The sequence below is a fragment of the Talpa occidentalis genome, unplaced genomic scaffold (genome assembly GCF_014898055.3).
Source record: "Talpa occidentalis isolate TD23 unplaced genomic scaffold, MPIMG_talOcc4v2.1 talOcc4.15, whole genome shotgun sequence".
NCBI lineage: Eukaryota > Metazoa > Chordata > Mammalia > Eulipotyphla > Talpidae > Talpa > Talpa occidentalis.
Window position 1 is genome coordinate 21,570,806 of NW_023601543.1, and position 22,476 is coordinate 21,593,281.

General features: G+C 39.8%; 1 protein-coding gene across 2 annotated transcripts in view; it reads right to left on the minus strand.

Annotated features, from left to right (window-relative positions):
- Positions 1 to 22,476, minus strand: part of DOCK11 (dedicator of cytokinesis 11) — a 175,087-nt gene that overhangs the window by 106,823 nt on the left and 45,788 nt on the right. For both annotated transcript variants that reach the window (XM_037512033.1, XM_037512031.2), the window contains exons 2-9: positions 18,403 to 18,519; positions 18,228 to 18,317; positions 17,738 to 17,820; positions 16,680 to 16,749; positions 15,690 to 15,785; positions 3,580 to 3,714; positions 1,289 to 1,466; positions 832 to 911 (exon numbers count right to left, since the gene is read on the minus strand). In XM_037512033.1, the coding sequence (XP_037367930.1) occupies positions 832 to 911; positions 1,289 to 1,466; positions 3,580 to 3,714; positions 15,690 to 15,785; positions 16,680 to 16,749; positions 17,738 to 17,820; positions 18,228 to 18,317; positions 18,403 to 18,519 (849 nt within the window). The remainder of the gene's footprint in view (positions 1 to 831; positions 912 to 1,288; positions 1,467 to 3,579; positions 3,715 to 15,689; positions 15,786 to 16,679; positions 16,750 to 17,737; positions 17,821 to 18,227; positions 18,318 to 18,402; positions 18,520 to 22,476) is intronic.

Genomic DNA, 22,476 nt, shown 5'->3' on the forward strand with positions numbered 1-22,476 from the left:
ATGGGTTATATAGTCTGGAATGAAAAAGACTCACAGGGGATATATTAATATCTACAAAATCACAGAAAACACAGTTCAGGGAATCATGAGTACATTCCTAAATTTCAAAAAAAAGCTTTAAAGTTTAAGAGAAGGGTAAGCTTAAAACATAAAAAAAGTAACTTCTAAACTCACGCAACTTTGTAGTCCAAGAAAAGGAAAAAAGTGAAAATATAAATAGGTTTGACAAATGAATAAGTGGATCAGTCTTCTAATCGGTTACAGCACAAAATCCACAGAGTGAAATATGTAACCTACTAAAAGAGGTATGATAATCACCTCTACACTTAAAACTGGCTTACTTCAAACTCCAAAGAGCCGAGTAGTCACCACAAATGATGTTTTATCACCAAAATCTTTATTTGATGAAATGACTCGTAAACTTATGCATTTAGAGAGAAACTATATGATTTCCATATGAAATTAACATTTATAAAGCATTAGATTGAATATCATGTTCAATCTACATTAGTATCTCCTTGAATGAAGAATATTAATTTTGTGAATTACAGAGTAATTAAATTGACTAAGCATAGCAAATAAAGTTAGTAAACTCAGAAGTACCTAGGCATCTAGGGAAAAAAAATAAGATTTTCCAAACTGTTATCTGGGACTTCCAAGTTCCATCTTCCAAGTATAACTCTTCTTTCATTAACCTCTACCTATTTTACTAATTTGCTGTCTTATTTTTAACTTAGAAATGGCACTGCCAAACAGAATCCAGCATTGAAACTTGAACAGCTCATTCTGCATCATCTCAATTGAAGGCAAGTTGCCATAAGAAAGATGTACCTTCATCAGTTCCGGATGCATGCTTCTTTCCAAACTGGCCATGATGTTCTCGGCTTTTCCTTGGCTGCTAATTTCATCATCTGCAAATTCATTAAAAGCAGATGTTCCAAACCATACAGACCATTACTAATCACCTAAGAGGAATACACTCTCTCTCCCACCCCATCCTCTCCTAAGAGATTTATGGCAAAGAATTTAGATTATGAAAGCATCGGGAAAACTTTAATGGACTTTTGAAAATCTGCCATGAATTCCCGATCTGTTTTAGTCTGGCGATATTTCACGTGTCAGAGTCCAGGCAGCATCAACTCTTCAAAACAATCTATCAAGTTCCATAGTTACTTTTAATGATCAAGTATGTTAACCTTCAAGAGCATATCCACCCTACACAAAGGATATTCTCGTGGATTAAAGACATGGGTTTTAACTCAAAAATGAATTGTTAAAAAATCCTGACCTTGTGCTGTTTCTACCGTGTCCTTTTTCTCTTGCACTAAACTGTCGGTATTGATCTGAATAATCTTTTTCAAAGTTATCAGCCATTCCTCCATTTCCTGCTCAGTTTCAGCAGCCAGATAATGGCTATACTTATCTAACATCTTGAGTTCAAAAGCATGACGGCGCATTTTGGGGCACTAGAGGGGAAAAAAAAAATATGTTCTGTTAGTTTAGCTGCTCTTTTTAATATTACATTTGTTTATTTATTTAGACCTCAGCTTGGCACATATATGTCAATATTTTCAAGAAAGAATTGCTTCTTTCATCAATAGACAGAAACTTCAAGATGGATGAGTATGTCTAACATACCTTAACTTTGTTCCGCCCCCCCCCCGCCCCCACTCCAGGTAGTGAGGGCAGCATTAGATGCACAAAGTTGGCATGGAATAGCACTTGTTGAGTAATATTCACATTTAAGATAATCAAACTACTATTGCAAAAATAAGCAAATGCTTTACTATTTCCATCTGGCTAAGTGTTCCTTCCATATTTACAGATTTTCAAAATCAGTTCTTAAAAACAGGCTATATGAATAAATCTGGTACTTGCATTCTATCACACCATAGAATGTAATGTTGCTACCTCACTCACCTTATTGTGTATGATATGAAAAGCATCACAGTAGCAGGAAAGACTGTAGTCGATTCACATTAAATTGTAACTCTTTGTATAAAATATGGAAATGGCCTCTGCTGAACACTCACATATAAAGAAAATAACAAGCCACCTCCTTCCCACAAAAATAATGACACATTCTCTTATTTTATCACCTTCTCTGTCCTGACCAAAGAAATGACATGCTCCCCCCACCCCCAAATATCTCAACATTCATTTCAAGAGAGGCTCATGAATCAATAATTTTCCACTGCATGGTCATCATTCAAGAGGGAACCGAGAAAGTTCCTTCTTCTCATCTTCAAAGTATAGTAAAGGATGAAATGAAACTGCTGTAGCAAGTCATAAAGATTTATATATTTCAAAATAACCGGGAAGAGGGATCATAAATGATGGGGAAAGCAGATCTGTGAGCAGTATAAAGAAAGGTCAAGCTGGACAAGAGCTAATTGAGAAAACCTGCGGACTGTGTGCACCTCTCTTCTGGTAAGAAAGCTGTTACCTATATAAAAAGAAGGCACCTTCTAGTCACATGGATCTTTGCGGTTTTTAAAATGTTTTCTCTAGTGAACTTCATGACAATCTCTTTTACTGGAATAAACAGACATGATTAATTCCAATCCACTGTTCTGAAAATTTAGATTCGGGTAGTTTGAGGGTGTCTCAAGCCAACACCCACTAGCCAGCCCAGGTTCCTTGCTACACTGGCTGTAACAGCTCCTATCTCTTCATCCACTGACTTCCTCTTTAGATAGCCTCCGTGTTTTCCACCCCTTCTCCTTTGTCCATGCCCCTCAGGAATTCAAATCAGCAAACATTTGATAAACTCCCACTGTGTACACAACCGCTGACTATTACAGGGGCCGCCACCTTGAGGAAGACACAGTCCCTGTAATCTAAAAAGGAACATGCAGAATGAACCCCCATGTAGTGTATGTGGGAGATTAATCCCACTTAGCAGGCTCGAGGCAGAGGAAGGAAACAGAACACAATTCATGTGCATGTACCATTTGAGCAGAGTCGTCAAAGATAAGGTTCAAATAGGAACAGAAAGGGAAAGTAAATATCAAGAAAAACAAAAATGAGCCACATATGTGTGAAATTCTGAGTGGTGCTGTATGGTCTGACTAGAGCACAGAGTGTGCATGGGGAGCAGAGGGGATGAGGTGAAAAAGGCCCAATCCCTCTCGGCCTGCACTGCCACAGTAAGAGCTTTTCATCTCACTCTGCAGGACACTAAGTCAAGAGCCAAAGGTTTCACACAGACAAACAAAGTATGCCATCTGTGTCTCAGGAAGGTGGACTGGAGCAGGACAACAAAGAAGGCGAGTCTCTAAGTGAGAGAGGAAAAGGGGGAACCAGCAGGAAGGGCAGGAAGAAAGGAAAGAAGGTAAGAGAGTCAAGAGGCACTTGAGGATCCAGACTCAAAAGCACTGGGGAAACGCGTGCATCTGGGCACAGAGTAGGAGTGGAGCACTGAAGTGGAGCACTGCAGAGGATTCTCAAGGGTCTAGTGTGAGTCTTTTGGTGGATAGAGATACCATGACCCCAAGACAGGAAAATGCTGAGGTTCTTTGGAACCGTCAATACCCCAAGCCCCCCACCAGGAAAGAAAGTTGACCCCCATCCCCTTACCTGAACAACATCAATGCAGGAGTCCAAGTAGATGCAACCTTTAGATTCTTTTGAATTTTTCTCATCTTTATAGGAGTTGAGACTATAGGAACCATCAGGAATTTGAGTTAAGTAAAAATAGCGTCTCTTGAATACCTGCAGGGGTGAGAGCAGCAAAGAGACATTCGTTACAGACACGCTGCCTTTGTATAACTTCCTGGGGTGAAAAAAACCTTAAAGGACTTGTCACAGGCCCAAGGTCTGGACAATCTGGACCCAACCCTGAGAAGTCCTTAGGATAATTATCTTCATTTTTTTAAGATGGAGAATTTGAAGTCAAGTGGACTTATTCTCAGTCAGACATCTAGTGGAGATTAAACATTGTAAAGGCTATATTTTTATCTACATCACTACCCATTTCACTATAGCATTCTTTTCCCATTTAATTGCAAACCATCACTGTGGTCTTATAATGGCATTGACATCACCATAAATCCAAACACAGTGGACCCTTGAACAACATCCATTTGAACTGCAGGGGTCCACTTACACACAGATTATTTTTAATAAATGGCTCTCTGTTTCCACAGGTTCAGTATTCACGAATTCAACCAACCTCAGATTTATGCTTGTCATTTTCAATCACCCATCTGATTTTCCAGCATGCTCTCTATTTTAAGAATTTTCACTATGGAAAGAGGACTATTTGACAAGTATAGTCCTGAAAACAACTTCACTTCTGGCTAAGTACCTGAAATGTTAACAATTTACTTCTCCATAGCATGAGTAAGCAAAATATGGCAACACGGTAAGGGCTATTTCTTTTTAGCAAAACCAGTGAAGAGAAACAATATGCCTGTAGTTATTTTTGACTTGTTGAATTATCATTGATTTTTAAATGAATGGCAAAAATATAGCAATGTGAGGAACACCCTAACAGGTTAGACTGGTAAATGGTACAGCTTCTATTTCAGGGAGTGGCAGTGTGGGATATACAGTATCAACAGAAAGGAGGCCAGGTAGAAAGTATGTTTGTTTTTCAATGCTAATCAGGATAATGTCACCACATTATAATACAAAGGTACACAAAGTGCGTGTTTCTCATATACATTAATCTCCCACATGTAAGAATATACACATGTATTCTCACATTTGATTTACCACCTTTAAGTTGACTGAAGTTATAACTTAAAAAAAAAAACTAGATTCACATACAAGAACAATGTTATACAAAATGGTGATTTTTTTTTTTCATCACAATGGTTCACATTTTATTTAAGTTACATACTGAGCTCATGTCCAGTGAATAAATAACTATTGAATGCTTTGTGCAAAACATCACTTTTTAAAAGCTACTGCAATAATTATGTATAAGGAAAAATTACAAAACACTTTCCAGCAAAATTCATTAAAAAAATTATAACCAGATTAGAATCTGAACTATGTTCAAATATAAAATTCAGTGGAACCTATAGATTTCTGTAGAACCCACTGGCAGAATCCACAGCCAGCAACAAAGGGGCAGAGGCTGGGAAATTACAGCACAAAACATGTGTGGCACAGAGTCAAATTAGAGTCTGTGAAATTTTTTTTTCATGTACAGCTACCTCCCCAAGCAAAGATGTTTTGTGGCAACCTCCACTTCCAATATAGCCAAGCACATTACAATAGAGATGGAAAGGGATTTTAAATTACTGTATTTTACTTCCTATACCATTGCAATTATGCCTAAATGTGATGGTGAGGTAGGCAGCTCATGAATCTGGGAAAAGGGCAGATGTCTGCAAGTCACAGGATCTTGATTCTCGTCCCAGCTCTCCTGCCAAGCAGCAGTGAAACAGTCTAATGCTGCTTCTCTATTTCCTCCTTTGTAAAATGATGGCACCAGACCAGATGATCTGCAACATCACTTTTTTTTTGATCTACAAATAATCTTATTGAAACCAAACAAATAACACAGCAGCCTCCTAAATTGGGGGCCATGCTCCCCAAGCAATTCCCCTACAGGCTAGAAGCACAGGAGTTTTACAGAGTATGGCATTTTCCTCTCTATAGAAATCAGACTGCCAGCCCAATAACACATTTCTAGCATTGCTTCTCATTTTGATATTCTATGATATATACTGGGTTGCAACTTCCAGGAAGCTTTTATGATGCCTTTCAAAGAAAAAAGGCACATCCCAATTCTTTCATATGGAACAAAAAGGGAAACCAGAAACAGATGTCATTTCCCTGACATCACTTAGATTTCCTGGAAGCTACTGTTTGGGTATAGGTCTGTGTGCTTTTGTTCCCATTCAAAAACAAAAAACAAAAAAGAAGACAACTATTAAAATAATGAGTATAGAGAACAGTGATAACTACTCTGTAGCAAACCTTTCATCTGAAGGTTTCAAGCCCTTGGTCACCGACAGCTAATTCTTTTTTTTTTTAATAATAAATTTTATTTTTATATTCCCCATACAATTGCAACCCCCCCATTCTGACCCCAATCCCTCCCCTCCCGCCCCCCACCCCCCAAAAGTGTCTCTGGTTCATAGTGTTTTGTTGATTTTGATTTTCACTTTCTTATAGTTATTCATTTTCCTGGTCCCTTATTTAAGTTTTCTAGATTCCTGCTATGAGTGAGACCATCCGGTATTTTTCTTTTTCTTTCTGGCTTATTTCGCTGAGCATGATCCCTTCCAGCGCCATCCATGTTGCTGCAAATTGCATGTGTTTATCTTTTTTGAATGCTGAGTAATATTCCATGGTATATATGTCCCACATCTTCTTGATCCAGTCATCTATTTTTGGGCATTTGGGCTGTTTCCAAAGCTTAGCTATTGTAAACAGTGCTGCTATAAACATAGGGTGCAGGTGTTCTTTGGAATTGATGTTTCTGTGTCCTTTGGGTAAATACCTAGGAGTGGAATTGCTGGATCATATGGAAGCTCTATGTTTAGTAGGTCCAGAAATCTCCACACAGCTCTCCATAGTGGTTGGACCAGTTTGCACTCCCACCAACAGTGCAGAAGAGTTCCTTTTTCTCCACAACCTCGCCAACATTTGTTGTTGCTAGTTTTTTTAATATGTGCCATTCTCACTGGTGTATGATGGTATCTCGTGGTAGTTTTGATTTGCATTTCCCTGATGACAAGTGATGTTGAACATTTTTTCATATGCCTGTTGGCCATTTGCATTTCCTCTTCAGAGAAGTTTCTTTTAGCTCTTCTGCCCATTTTTTGACTGGATTATTTTCTTTGTTGTTGTTGAGTCTCATCAGCTCTTTGCAGATTTTTGTGATCAGTCCTTTATCATTAGTGTTGTGTGCAAAAATGTTCTCCCAGTTGGTGGGGTTTCTCTTTGATTTTGTTATTGTCTCTTTTGCTGTGCAGAAGCTCTTTAATTTGATGTAGTCCCAGCTGTTTATCTTTGCCTTCGCTATCACTGCTTTGGGTGATGTGTCTGTAAAGATGTCTTTGATGTGCATATCACGTAGTGTTTCGCCTATATTTCCTTCTATGTTTTTTATGGTTTCAGGTCTTATGTCTAGTTCTTTAATCCATCCACTTGGGCAAAAGCAACATTACCCACATTTTACCTCAGAGCAACCTGAGAGACCAAGAGCGGGCTTTCAAGTTCATACAGGCGGGTAATGGTAGAACTGGAACCAGAATGAAGACAGTGACCCATAGAGGAGAACTTTGTCCAACCCCTGAACAGTTTCCCAACAAGGTTAGAAGGAATAAACCCAAAATTCTCCCTCTAGCCTGGGAGGCTGTGTGTATAATCAGGCCTCAGATTACCTTTTGGACTTCATTTCTTTTTTTTTTTAATTGAGGTAACAGCAGTTTACCACACAATAGGCAGAGGCACAGGTCTAGAAATAACTTCCACCGCAGCAACTGCAGGAACCATATCATACCCACCACTAAAGACTGGACTTATTTGCCCAGTATGCTGCGCCGGTGACGCTGGCTTGCCTGCTGGTCCTCAGCCACCACTGGCAAGCTCTTTGGGTCTCTGCCATTTTGGTTTCCTTGGCCTGACAACCTCTTCCCCTACAGATCCACACAGTTCCCTCTCTTACTTCTTTCAGGTGTTTCCTGAATTCCATCTCCTCTGAGAGGCTTTCTAAGGTCCCCACCCCCACAACCCATCCCCATCCTAGCACTCTGTTTATCTCTTTTGTAGAACGGCTACTGTCCAAATATAACTTATTCATCCGATCTGTTTATTGATTTTCTGTCCATGTCCCCAGGACTATTAAGGTGCATGTCTCATTATCAGATGTTCCCCTCAGTACCTGTAATAGTGCCAGAACTCAATAAAGTTTTGCAAAATGAATGAATGAATGATTCATTCTCCAGTACAGATTGTCAGCGGTCCTATCCCATAGGATGGTGTTTCTCTGTAATGCCCAGATTCTTCCTCTCCTCCTCACCTTCATTATTTTTCTTAGATGGCAAACACAGCTGAAAATTCCCCACCTTAATCAGTGTAAAGCATGAGTCCTAATGAGTGGCCCACTCAGACCACCCAGAAGAATAAAACAGACAGGAAGCCAAAGGAGATAATTCCCTGGAATCGGGTCCTGCCAAGTCTCCTGAAGCCCCCAAGCCGTCTGGATGACAACCTTTTGAACATTTGCCACATGACCCTTTCTGGAGCAGGAACAAAGGTCTTTTGTCACTCAGATGAATCAAAGATAGAAGCCAGGCAGGAAAATATGAGTATCTAGTATCCTCAAATGAGGAGAGCCTTTTCTCATTTATACAACAAATCTTAAGAATGTTTACCAATGCGTGTTACCTACAGGGTAATTATTTATGGCTCAATTACATGAATCAGGAGCCCTGAGAAAGGATGCTTTAAAGGTGAAAGTAGGAAAGGGGTGGGGATGGGGGGCAGTAGAAGCACTGTAGAAGTGGGATGGGAGAAATGGACTTAATATCTGAGAACAGAAAAGGAGAGGCAGTGAGGAAAAGGAGAAAGGAGGAGAGAGAAGAGACATCGTGTGTCTGGGAGCTGTTCTAAGCAAAGATGAAAGAAACAAAGAGGAGAAAACCCCACGACTTCGCAGAAAACGGAGTTGCACGTAATTACACCAGAATGTCAGGAACTTGGTCCTGCTGAAGAACCCCCACCAGTCGGTTGGCAACTCAATATATCACCCATCTCTCCCCACCATATCATTTTACAGTCCTACCAAGTTTTAATATAATACAAAGGTCTAGCCTCTGGGAAACTGGTTAAAAAGCAAATCACTTTTCTTAAAGAACTCCACCATATCGGGGCACTGAAGTTTTTTGTAAGCATTTAGTTTGAAGCAAAGTCTACAGGAGGGGTCTACCATCCTTCCCATTACCAATGATTTTCATCAAGTTTATTTCAGCCTGTTGCAGCCCTGCTCAAATTTTCAATGAGCCTCCATTACCCACATTACCATATACCAGAGCCAACATTCAACATGCTCTCTGATCCTACTAATAACAAAATAATAGTCTCTGACCTCTGCAGAGAGTTTACTACTTTATAGTCTCTGGCTAAGTGCTTGCCTCAGATTATATCATTTAATTTAATTTCATCTCATAATGACCTCAGGTGGCTTTTATTATTATCCTTTCCATGTTATAAGGGAGAAACTGAGGCAGTACCCAAGGGCACCTGATTAACCTGCCGCATACAAACTGCCTGCCGTATTTACACCCTTTCTCATTCCCCTCTGTCGAAGCCCCACCTTCCTCAGGAAGCCTTCTCTGACCCTGAGCCACAATGATGTGGACTCAGGGAGAACTTGCTCTCTGCCTCATCTTTAAACAATTCATTATTTTTATTGCATGTCTCTCTCCCCAAATTGGTTTTAAGCTTTATGTGTTACACTCCTCTCTTCCCGCAACAATGCTAACACCTCGTATCCTAAGGAATTCAGGATATATTTGGTGACAAGTTCATTGATTCCCATCTGTATCAATCACACAAGCACATCTTAATAAATGGTTTTAAACATTGAGGAATGAGAAAATAAAAACGCAAAAAGCAAATGAGAAATTCCTTACCCAGAAAATGAGAATTCCTTTGTTAGCTGTGAGAGACCATCTAGTAGAGTTGAGAAGACAATACAGTAATATGTCAAAAATGAAAAACTGTCTTTTCCTTTTGTCCCAATATATACAGTGACCTTGGCCTTCGAAAACTTATTTTAATATCATATATGCTTTCTTAAGGAAAATCCTCTTTTGATTTGTTATTCTCCTACTGCAGAAGAGGGAAAAAAAACCCTCCCATAACAGTCAAAGACTAAGGGAGGACTTTTAGATCCAGATATATAACAAATGGCTCTCTTTTATGCACACAAAAAAATAAAAGGGCACCAGAAATGAGTCATACATCAAGCAGTTGAACTTGCAACCCCGGTAACATACCAAGGCACTTCAACATTTAATTGCTGAGATTGGGGAGGAGGGAGCTGGAGGAATGTAGCCAAACTGAGCCAAGGAGATGCATAAAGGTGGGTGTCCCAGGGGTTGGCCCAGAACCTACAGTAGATTATTTTTAAATGAAAAACCACCTCAAGAACAGATTCTTCCTTATTCCATATATCATTCTATCCCTTTAGAAAAACAGTTCTGAGTACCAGAAGAAGGTCATGTAGCCATATCATAGCTAGTCCACGTTAAATTCCTTCACTGATATGGGAAGAAGTGGAAAAAAGCAGATGGCTCCAGCAGCTTCTTAAGAGAGAACATAAACGAAAGGTTTCTGTTAGATGGGACAGAATCGTTTATTCTCTATGTTAAACTTCTCTCCAAAACTTTTCCAGAAACTGAAGAGAGGCAATAGGTGTGTTCTCATTAACTAGAAAGTACAAATTGAGGAAATTATTCACCTATGACAAGGCTTGTCTTGTTTTAACATGAACACCGAGAACAAAGCAAACCATAAGCTGTGAGTAAAATGGTTACTGTGCCCAGACAACCAATAGAGGTTTTGCAAGATGGCAACATCCTCCTAGATGACAGGAAGTGCCCGGACACCAGCAAGTGTAGCTTGTGCAGTGACAGACATCATGAGCTGCGCCCCTGTTGCCTGTGTTCCTTGGAGCAAGTTTCTCAGCCACTAACAGTGGTATTTTTCTGTGCAAATATTGACAAGTCCAGAAAATGGTACAGACTACATCTTAACCACTGATCAGAGCTGCTGTATACTGGGGGAAAGGTAAATTTTAGTCTGTAAATCGGATGTCTTCTAACCATCCCACATAGCAAACTTAATTTAGTTCCCTTACCAGCAGCCCCTCATTTCCCTAGAGCCCATCGCCACCGAGGTAAAAGTTCTTAGGACTCTGGGAACTACCTACGGGGAGGTGGGGGGGGGGCGGGTTTAACTTCCTAAAGCAGCCCATACATGAGTGACTTTGGCTACATAATCCATGTCACATTACAAGTTAGGTGTCTGATTTCTTAAAAGACTTGATAAAGTAGGAGTTTGCTGGTTTCATCACTAGTTCTTCTTTACCCTTCTAACCACTGCATTTTTCACTTTCCACCTTCACTCATGATTCTATTTCTCCCTTCCTTGCTGTTTTCGAGTCCCATATTCCTGACAGTCAAAATTTCTAAGAAAAGGACTCTGACCTGTTTATAAAAACAACTTAAAATCACTGTATACAATTTTAAACTTTCCAAAGCACTGACTCTACATAATTTTTTAATCCAGAAATGTTTAAATATTAAAAAAGCCTTAAGAGTTACCCCTCATTCCAAAAGGGCCCCAGTTGCCCTGTTTTAATGAATCCGCAGCAACCCCAACAGGATCTGCAGGCCAATGTCAAGACTCAGCACAACAAGGAGGAGCAGATAAAATAGGAGGGGAGAGGCAAGACTCCTGGAGGCTGTTATCTGCCAGTGAGTCAGGATTAATATCCAGGCCCTTCTCTGAAGCTTCCTGGCTAGTCTGCAGGGAGTTTACAGGGGCTATCAAAGCTTGGAATTTCCTATAGAAAATATTCTTTGCTCTCAACTCTGTGAGCTCTGGCCCTGTAGTATCTGCTGCTAAAGCTACCAAAGCTTACCCCACCAGTGTTGGGTGGAAGTACCAGCAGGCAGGGACACCAGACGCACCAGGGGTCAAACCTGCATGAGGGGAAGGACACAGACAATAGCATACCCACTTGCTTATGAGATTCATGAATATTCTTTACCTCTGTGATTAACAAAAACTAAATATATAAAAATTTTTCTTTCAAAATGTCTCATAAACTGTCATCCCTCGGGCCTCCCCTGGTGGCGCAGGCGGTTGAGCACAGCACTGTGAAGCTGTCCGCAGCCTCTGCAGCGCTGGTTCAATCCCGGCCAGCCAACAAGGTTCCCACATGGCACAGCAGACCTCTCCTGTCGTGCCCACTGCTCCCCTCAGCAATGTATTTCATCAGTCTGCCTGTTCTGTTCCCCGCTGTGTCTCTGGTGAATCCTCTCACCCTCCCGCACATCTGGCCTGTACCCCCGTTCTTGTATAAATAAATGAATCTTTAAAAAAAAAAACTGTCATCCCTCTACCTCTCAGTTCTTTCACCTCTGCCTTTCCTGACTCTCCAACAGTTGGCTCAGCTGCTCACTTTTAAGTTTGGTGTCTCCCCTAAGCTTGAGCCAACTCAGGCTTGAAGCAGGAAGCTGTCTGCCTATAACGGGGCACCTGAGGTTATAAGCCTGCATCCCCCCAATGCACGTTGGTTTTTAGGCCTGAGCTTCAACTTGGGCCCTCCAATTCCAACCAGGCAACCACAAGACAGCTAAACATGCCCAATCCTCTCCCCTGGCCTGCTCCATAAATTCACATATCCTCAATTCTTTTTGATAATGTTGAACTAAATAATACCTCAAACACAATTCTCATGGGATAAAAAAATATTTTGTCAAAATCCCTGACACCTTTAACTGAATCTGGCTGAACCTTCCTCTCGTACCCACTCCAGCTGTGATAAATCCTGAAATACAATGCTACTGCTATGGCTTAGGAGGTAAAACCAGAATACAGAAAATATTCAGTTCCCAGAAACCCAAAATGAAGGCCCATAATCTGTAATGGACAATAACAGGGGTAAATGAACTCCATAACCAGAGACAATTCCCAAACCTTATTATGGCCTTTACATTTCAAAGTATTCCCTATTTACTGTTAAAAGAACTGTGAGGCACAAAAGATCAATTTGGATTATTCCTCTTTTCCTTCCTTTGACTACTGCTTAGTAGAGGTTTTTAAAAGAAGTGTTTTTATGATATCTCAATTATATTTCACTAAAATAAAAAAGTGGCCGAAATATGAACAGCTGGGGATAAAAAGAGGCAAAGCAAAGCGCCCAGCTTAGCAGCAGCACAGCAACAATTAGCTGAAGACAAGCGGCAGCTGTCTCTTTCAGCCCGGCCTCAGACCTACCACCCACTTCATCAATTTATGGTTCCTGCCTGGTCCCCATAAGTGATAGAGTTTCTAACCTCTGGTATAGATAACGCACAGGCTGAACAACCAATCTCTGACTAACTGATTAGATTAGTTTTCTAGCACCATTGTAACAAATTACCAAAAACACTGGCTTAAAACAACACAAATGTATTCTCTTACAGTTGTGCAGGTTAGGAACCTGACATGGCTCCCCACTGGGTTAAAATCAAGGTTTTGGCAGAACCATAGTCTTTTCTGGATGTTCTTGGGGAGAATCTATGGTCTTGCCTTTTCCAGAGACTGCATTTCTTGGCCCATGGCCTCTGCCTCCATCTTTAGAGTCAGAAACAGCATTGCTCTCTCTACTGCTGGTGTTATCTCCACAACTCTTTCCTTGATTTTCCTCCTCGCCTTGTGATTACACTGGACCCACCTTTATAAGCAGGATAATCGCCCTATCCTCTGATTAGTGATTTTAACTCCCCTTTGCTAAGGAAGGATTAGGACATAGACATCTTTAGTTGATGTGGTAGGCAGAATAATACACCCCCATCTGTATTTCGCAAATTATGAAAGAAAATTAAAAGTATGAACTTTTTACAGGTAACTGTATTTTGATTCATAATATATAGGCTCCTATAAAAGTTACATGAACTTAGGGTAAAGGGCTATAGGTGCTTTGATGGTGGGGGTGGTGTGGCAACATACATCTGAGGTGATGTGAAGCCATTCCCCTAAATCATGTACACTGTTGTAAACCAGTGTTACCACAATAAAGAAAAAAAGTTATATGAAAAGCAAATTATAATTTAGAGGCACTAGGGTAACACTACTGAAAGGAACTCCTGTGCTGAATTGTTCTGTAAAGGTATTAATTCCCAAATGTTCTGTTTTATCTGTCTAGATTTCCATATGTTAATTTCCATATATATTTACTTGTTTTATCCATACACTGTACTTATTAAAGCTTAAGTGTGTGGGGCCTCCCTGGTGGTGCAGGCGGTTGAGTGCCGCACTGTGAAGCTGTCTGCAGCCTCTGCAGCACGGGTTCGATCCCAGCTGGCCAGCAAGAATCCCACATGGTGAAGCAGACCTCTCCTGTCTCGCCCGCTGCTCCCCTCAGCAGTGTATTTCGTCAGTCTGCCTGTTCTGTTCCCCACTCTGTCTCTGGTGAATCCTCTCACCCTCCCACGCATCTGGCCTGTACTCCGGTTCTTGTATAAATAAATAAATCTTTAAAAAAAAAGCTTAAGTGTGTGGATAAAACATTTCAATATTTTAAGACTTAAGGCAAAGGAGGGGAGAAATAAAACATCAAAACATTTTCTGACAATCTGCACAGAATCACCACCACCTTCCCACTACTTTTCTGAACCTGGTAACTCTGACGGGAGATAACAGCATAACAGAGCCTTGAGTCGCACTCACTCAGCTAGTGAGCACCAGCAATAAGCTGGTCAACAGCAGAAGCTTGGGAGTCAGCCTGCCTGGGTTCAAACCCTATCTTTGAAAACGTGAAGCTGTGTGTCTTTGGGTTAATTGCTGAATTTCTCTCTGCCTTATTTTCCACATCTGTAAACTAACAAAAATCACAGTACCTACATAGCATACACTGTTGTGCGGATTAAATGAGATACAGAATATGAACCACACAGTAGAGTGCCTGGCACATATTAAGTTCTCAATAAAAGAACTCACTTCTCATCACTATATGTTTAGGTGAAGGAGAAATTCAGGAAGGAAGCATCCCTCAACTTGAATTTACTATTTTCAGGGCTTGAAAATGAAAGTGAGAACAAGACAAGGCCATTAAATGGAAAGCAGCAGGCAAAATATTAAATTAAGATAAAATTCGACTCTTCCCTGGGTAGACACCCATGGTTTCTGCTTGCAGGCAATGTGAAAGATAGAATGACCTTCAATACTTAATGGAAGTGTGAATCATCCTCAGCAAACCGCATGATCTTATATTGAATATCTAAAAGTACAGTTATATTTGGTATCAGAGAATAATTTGTTTCTCTGCTCTGCAGCTTCCAGCAGCTTGTTAGTTTTACCTTTGGGTTTTCATGGTATGTCACAGCCTCCCCAACAAAAGGCAATCTCCTGTCTGGGGTATTCAGGGTCCTACACAGTTTTATCCCTCTCTATATATCTACCTTTGTCTCACACAAACCCCTTAAAGTCATTATTCTGGCAAAACTGCAAAATTCTCTAGTTCTGCTAGCACTAAGGTAGTGGTTTGTATAATAGTTACCTGGGTATGCTTCTTATCTAGTAAAGGCTACTGGAGGCCAGGGACCCCATCTTAGATATCCATGTATTTTTCCCACTGTGATTAGCACATAATAAGTGCCTAATCAATATTTGTGAAATAAATGGATTAATCTTATCTTCCTAATCATTATATGCATTCCCACATACGAACCTTTGACACCTTTTTGTTTCAAAGCTATTTTCTTCATTCATCTGACAGCCTCCTCTTTCAGACTTCCTGACTCAGAAGATAATAATTGCATTTCTTTTCAAAGTTGCACTTCTAAATTTATCCTGAGCTTTCAGATTTTTAAAAATCCTATACATCAATAAGATTTCTCTCATAAAAGAGGGGTTTTCTGGTCAAGGTTCACCACAAAAAAATATTTCCAGACAGGGTACTTATGACAATATCTTTAAAATGAGAGAATAATGCAATAACTACTCCTTACCTTCATGGTGACTGTGATGGTGCTATTTACATTTGCTTTATGCAACCAACCTTGTTTTATCACACCACCCTTCTGAGAACACAAAGAAGAGGAATCCTGAAATAGAGCAAAGAACCCTAAATGAAACAGCAGCCAGCAAGCCGCCTAAATCAAACATGGCTGTGGTGGGGGGGACTCCCTAGTGGCACAAGGGGTTAAGACGCAACCTATGAAGCTGTCAGCAGCCACTGCAGCACGAGTTCAATCCCCGGCCAGGGAGCTACCCACATGGCGCAGCAGACCTCCCCTGTCTCGCCCACTACTCCCATCAGCAGTGTATTTCAGACGATCTGCCTGTTCTGTTTCCCACACACTGTCTCTGGTGAATCCTCTCACCCCCCACACCTCTGGCCTGTACCCCAGTTCTTTTATGCATAAATAAATAAATCTTTAAAAAAAACATTTGGGGGGGCACAAACTAGGGCCTGCCCTATATTCTAATTAAAGTATAAAGCTCACTGTCTCCCCAAAGATGCCTGATTAAACCCAAAATTGTTAATTAGAAAAGGAAAGGCTCTGTGCCGTGCATACCGTAGGCACTCAACAGCTACTTAATCATATGGGTTGTCTTATGGGTACCTGAAAAATGGCACAGACATCCAAGCCATCTGTCCCAAGAGGGATCTATCTATTGGGCAGCATCTGATAGACAGGGACCGATCCTATCTATCAGAGTCTGGATGAATCACCATCACCACCACATGCCCACAAACATACCCCGCAGGTGGGAAAACATGTTTAAATACAAATCACAGCCCATATTTTCGCTTGATTTTTTTCCTAAACTCCATTTCAAAATGTACCCATTTTTCAAAAAGTCTAACAAACCCTCCCAAGTCTGAAAACTAGCCACAGATTATTCAAAAACAATTTGTTCCCTTGTCTTTTCTCAAGGAAATCTCTCAATAGCAGTGACCTTGAAGAAGCCAGTGCAGTTGCCCCCATCGTTACCTCATCTTTGTCACAGTCCTCATCAATCTCAAATACATGATTAGGAATCTTTTCTGGTCTCAGAGATTTGCTGAAAATGCAAAAGAATTTTCTTAGACAATGAACAAAACAGATAAGAAAACAAAAGCAAAATGAGTAGAGGAGACGTTTCTTTCACGGCTAAGAAAATGCAAGACATGAGGAAAACGTATCTCCAAACTCAGATTCTCCCCTGACTAAACTTCCTCTTTCCAGAAAGGCTCCCATACATGCAGCCTGCAGCAAAGCTGTGAGAAGCCCAAATACTTCAGGAGTATAGACAACGACAAAGAACGTATACCAGAGCTGTTAGTGGCGGCAGAACCTTAACTTGCCCCAGGTCAAAAAGTGACTCAGTGTAATTCTGGCTCTTCCATCTGTTGGCTGTATGACCTTGTATGGGTCATCTTCAGGCTTAGTTTAAAGAATATTTTTAGGGCTTAGTTTCCTCCTTTTGGAATGTGCTTTGAAAACTAAAGAAGTCTTATTTCTCCAAAACAATTCCTTTATGATAGGCTCTGAGGTTAGTACTGTAATACACGAGAACAGGGAGAAAAGCAGGGGCTCAAACACACTGAGTAGCCACAGGTCATCCAGATAGTGACAGAAATAAGATTTGAACCTCAATAGTCTGGCTCCTGGGCCAGTGTGCTCACAGCAGTCCTTCAAGTCAACTGAAAGAGATGTGCTTTTGTCACAGAATATCTTGGGGTCAGCAACTTGAGTCAAAAAATCTTTTAGTTTTTTTCATTGACACCACTGGGAAATGCTCACTTCATTATCCAGAATCAAATAAAGATGATTGTATGGTCAATACAGAACCCAAGCCAAAAAGTGAACTCATACATTTTGGGAAGAATTTCAATGAGCAAAGTTAAAACATACTCACTTACCCAAAAGACTGCCTTCACCAAACATGCTGATCAGTTGAGATTTTTTTTTTTATAAATTATAACTGAGAAGTTTCCTAGGTGGTTTTATAAAAGGTAAAGTGTTTAATAATTCTTCTCTTGAGTGTTTCTCTGGAATTCTAAACTTACCATGGCAACATTCGAAAGTCCCCAGAGAAGTCTTCATACTTGTAGTTTACCACATGCCAATCTGTGCTGTAAGTTTTAATACACTGAAAGAAAATAGGAAAATTTAATTTGAAATGTAGGAAAAGTACAAACAGACCCACTTTTTTAAAAAAATTCTGATAAGCTGATGTTTTTAAAAATCATTTGAGAAATGTAGTACTGGAACCTTCCATTGAGGACTAAAAGTATCTTCTTAAACCAACTGGGGCAAGCATTCCAAATTCGTGTTCTTTAAATGGTCTGTCTCTAAGGCTGGAGAGTATTCAAATTTTTAAAAAACAGTCTAGAACATTTGCTACTTGTGAGAGATTTAAACCTGTATCTTCTGTACCACCTCCTACACAATTGTTGTGTAGCTCAGTGAGACTATAGTAATTCCATTTTCTATTCACACTGAAAACAAAAGATTTCAAATCTAAGATGAATATTCTGTGGACTCTGAACTTCTTACCTCTTTGACAAACAAACTTTGGGCCCTTTTCTCCCCATCCTCTGGCACAGTGGACTGCACTGTTCTGCGATGACGACTTATTACTGAGATCTAGAAGACAAAGAATATTCTAGCTATAAGAACTGACTTGAAAAATGCAATTTTCTTCCCTTGAAAGAAATGCTTGAAAACTCACAGATATATCTTCCATTGGAAACATAAGCAGATCTCTGAGGGGGTCACTATAAATCTGGGTTTTTCTTTGGGTGATAACATTTTCATAGTCCAAGGGCTCAATGACTTTGGTCTTTTCCTTTAATAAGAGAAAAAAAAGTAATGTTAGTATGATCAAACTCACAATAAATAAATTCCTCTCCATGTGTTAAGTTACATTATTTCACAAAAGATGAGACTGCTGATAGTAAAGAGCACTTAAAAGAGACATTTTCATAGGAGCCATGGTATGCAGAAATAGATATACACACACCAAACACACACACATGCACACACACACATGCCTCTCTGCTAAATACAAGAGTTCTAGAGAGACAGCACTATGCTCTGCTTCTAAAAATTTTACTAAATGTAAGGTAAAAGATGGTGTATTTGGAAGCCTGTCAGTTCATATTTGTGGAATATGTACTACTCACCGGGTAACAAGAGTCCTGAGAAAGTATCATATTCATGTGTTTACTTTGTACCAAGCAAACTATGCAAAGAATGGATCAAGAAATACTGACACCGGCCCAGTTACCCCAGCCACTATGCTGCTGACCCAGATCTATACCAGGGGTGCCCAATGAAGTCCTGCCCACTGCCCAATGGCCCCAGCCACCATGCTGCACGCCAGGATCTGTTTCAGGGCATGCCAGGAACTGTACCCACTGCCTGGTGAACACCCAGAGTAGTGGAAGAGGAAGACTCACAGAATTGCAGAAGAGAGAGAGGGGAGTTAAAAACTACTTAAAGAAATAATGGAAGAAAACTTCCCAAACTTGAAGAAGGAGCTGAACATTCAAATACAGGAGGCTAAAAGAACAACAAGTTACCTAAATAAAAGGAGACCCACAGCAAGACATAAAGTAGTAAAGCTTCCAAGCGTCCAAGAGCAAATAATAATAATAATAATAATAATAATAATGAGGAGGAGGAGGTTTATGAGGGGGAAAGAAACAACCTATAAAGGAGCACCGATTAGGCTAACAGTGGACTTCTCTGAAGAAACAGTACAGGCAAGAAGAGAATGGAGTGACATACTCAGAATACTCCAATACAAATATGTCAGCCAAGAATACTCTACCCTGCAAAGAGAGAGTATAGCAATAGAGAGTATTCCTCTATGAGGGAGAAATAAGGACCTTCTCAGACAAACAAAACCTTGGGGAGTTTGCAACCACTAAATCCCCCTCCTGCAAAAAAATAGCAAGAGGAGCTTTAGTAATTAAACCAAAGAGAAGAATGAACTCAAAGAACTGAAGTTTACACAGAACTATGAATAAAATGGTAGTAACAGATTTTCACGTATCAGTATATGACCATAAATGTCAATGGATTGAACACACCAATGAAAAAGACACAACAGTATCTGGTTGGATTAGGAAACAGAATCCAACCTTCTGCTGCTTCCAGGAAATGCATTGAAGATCTAAGGACAAATACAGACTGAGAGTAAAGAGCTGGAAAACAATTCTACAAGCAAATGGCAACCAAAGGCAGGCAGATTTGAAAGCAACACGTGTATCAGATAAAACAGACTTTCAGCTTAAAAAAAGGTGACAATCGACAGGGCTGGATAGTATATAATGACCAAAGGAACAAAATATCAGGAAGACACAACACTCATCAATATATACTCAACAAATGAAGGAGCACTAAAATACATTAGACAGTGACTAACAAATCTGAGAACAGATACTGGAGAAAATACATATGTGGTAGGAGAAAACATATCATCTGTCTCACCAGTGGACAGATCAACAAGACAGAAAATGAACAAGGGCACAATTGCCCTTGACCAGATGGATCTAACAAACATTTATAGGGCACTGAACCTCCCAAAAAGTGAATACACATTTTTCTCAAGTGCACACAGATCATTCTCTAGGACTGACCACATATTTGGTCACAAGAGAATTAACAACAAGTACATTAAGACTGAAATCATACCAAGTATCTTCTCTGACTGGCGTTATCAAACTAGAAATAAACTTTAAAAACATAGCAAGAAAATCCTCCAGTATGTGGCGACTGAACAACACATTAGTGAAAGACCATTGGGTTAATGAAGAAATCAAATAATTTCAGACAGATGATAATGATAATGAGGACACAACCTTCCAAATGTATGGGACACCACAAAAGTAGTACTAAAAAGGAATTATATAGCAATAGAGAAAAAAAAAGAAAACAAGAAAGAACCTAAAAGAAACAACCTAATGTCTCATCTCAAGGAACTAGAAAAAGGACAAATAAACCCAAAGTAAGCAGAAGGAAATAAAACAAAGCAAACCAGGAAAAAAATGAAATAAAAGTAAAAAAGACAGTCTAGAAGATCAATGAAACCAAAAGCAGGTTCTTTAAAAAAAAAATAAACAAAACAGACAAGCCTTTAGCTAGGCTCACAAAGAATGGAGAGAACTCAAATAAAATGGAATCAGAAATGAAAGAGGAAAAATTACAGCAGACATGGCAGAAATCCAGAGGATAATAAAAGATCACTATGAACATTTATATGCAAACAAGTTCAACAATCTAGATGAGATGGACAAGTTCTTAGAATTATACAATCACCCAAGGCTGAATAAGGAAGAGAGCGAGAACTGAACAAACCCAATCACAAGCAAGGAAATTGAAACAGTAATCAAAACTCTCCCTCAAAACAAAAAGACAAAACTAGCAGGCAAATTATAGATGTGAGACATAAGGCAAGAGAGGGGGAGGGAAAGGGGCCAAAACAGGGGATGGAAGAGCACAAGGGACTGCGGTGACATTTCATGGGGTGCTGTAGTGGTGGGAGATTTATGGGGATTACACCTGAGAGGAAAAATCAAATATTGTACAAAAATGAACAATGATGTAAGAAAACAGAAAACAAAACAAAACAAAAGCAACCCTCCCCAAGAACAAAAGCCCAGGACCAGATTGTTCCATAAGTGAGTTCCACCAAACTCTCAAAGAGGAACTAATAACTATCCTGGCTCAAACTCTTTCAAAAAATTGAGAGGGAAGGAATGCTTCCAAACATATTTTATGAAGCCAACATCACAGTAATACAAGGACAACACAGGCAAAGAAAATTACAGGCCAGTCTCCCTAATGAACACAGATGCTAAATCTTCAATAAAATCATAGCAAACCATATACAACAATGCACTAAAGGGATTATACACCATGACCAAGTGGGGTTTATTCCAGGGACACAAGGACGATTCCACATCCAAAAATCAATCCATGTAATTCATGTCAACAAAAAGAAAGATAAAAACCATATGATCATATCAATGAATGCAGAGAAAGCAATTGATAAAAATTCAATATCCATTTATGATGAAAGTCCTCAAAAACTATGGGATAAAAGGAACATATCTTAACATAAAAGCCATATACGACAATCCTACAGCTGGCATCCTTCTTAATGTGAAAAATTGACTCTTTCCAGTAAGACCCAGTACAAGACAAGACTGTCCGCTCTTACCACTATTATTCTACATAGTATTGGAAGTGGGATAGAGCAATTAGGCAAGGGAAAGATGTAAAAGGAATGCAAATTGGGAAAGAAAAAGTACAGGTACCATTATTTGCAAATGACATGATAATGTAAAGAGAACCCTAAAAAATCCATGGAAAAACTAATTAATAAACCAGCTCAGTAAAGCGGCAGGTTACAAAATCAATACACAAAAATCAGTCGCCTTCCTAAATGCAAACAATCAGCCTGAAGAGGAAGAAAATAAGAAAACCATCTCATTTACAATTATACCCAAAAAAATTTTTAAATACCCTGGAATAAACCTAACAAAGGAGGTAAAGGATCTAAACAAGGAAAATTATAAAACACTGTTAAAAAAGAAATAGAAGGGCCTCCCAGGTGGCACAAGGGGTTAAGACACAATCTATGACGCTATCGGCAGCCACTGCAGCAAGAGTTCGATTCCCAGCCAGGGAGGTACCCATATGGCGCAGCAGACCTCTCCTGACTCGCCCGTTGCTCCCCTCAGCAGTGTATATCAGTCAATCTGCCTGTTCTGTTCCCCACTCTGTTTCTGGTGAA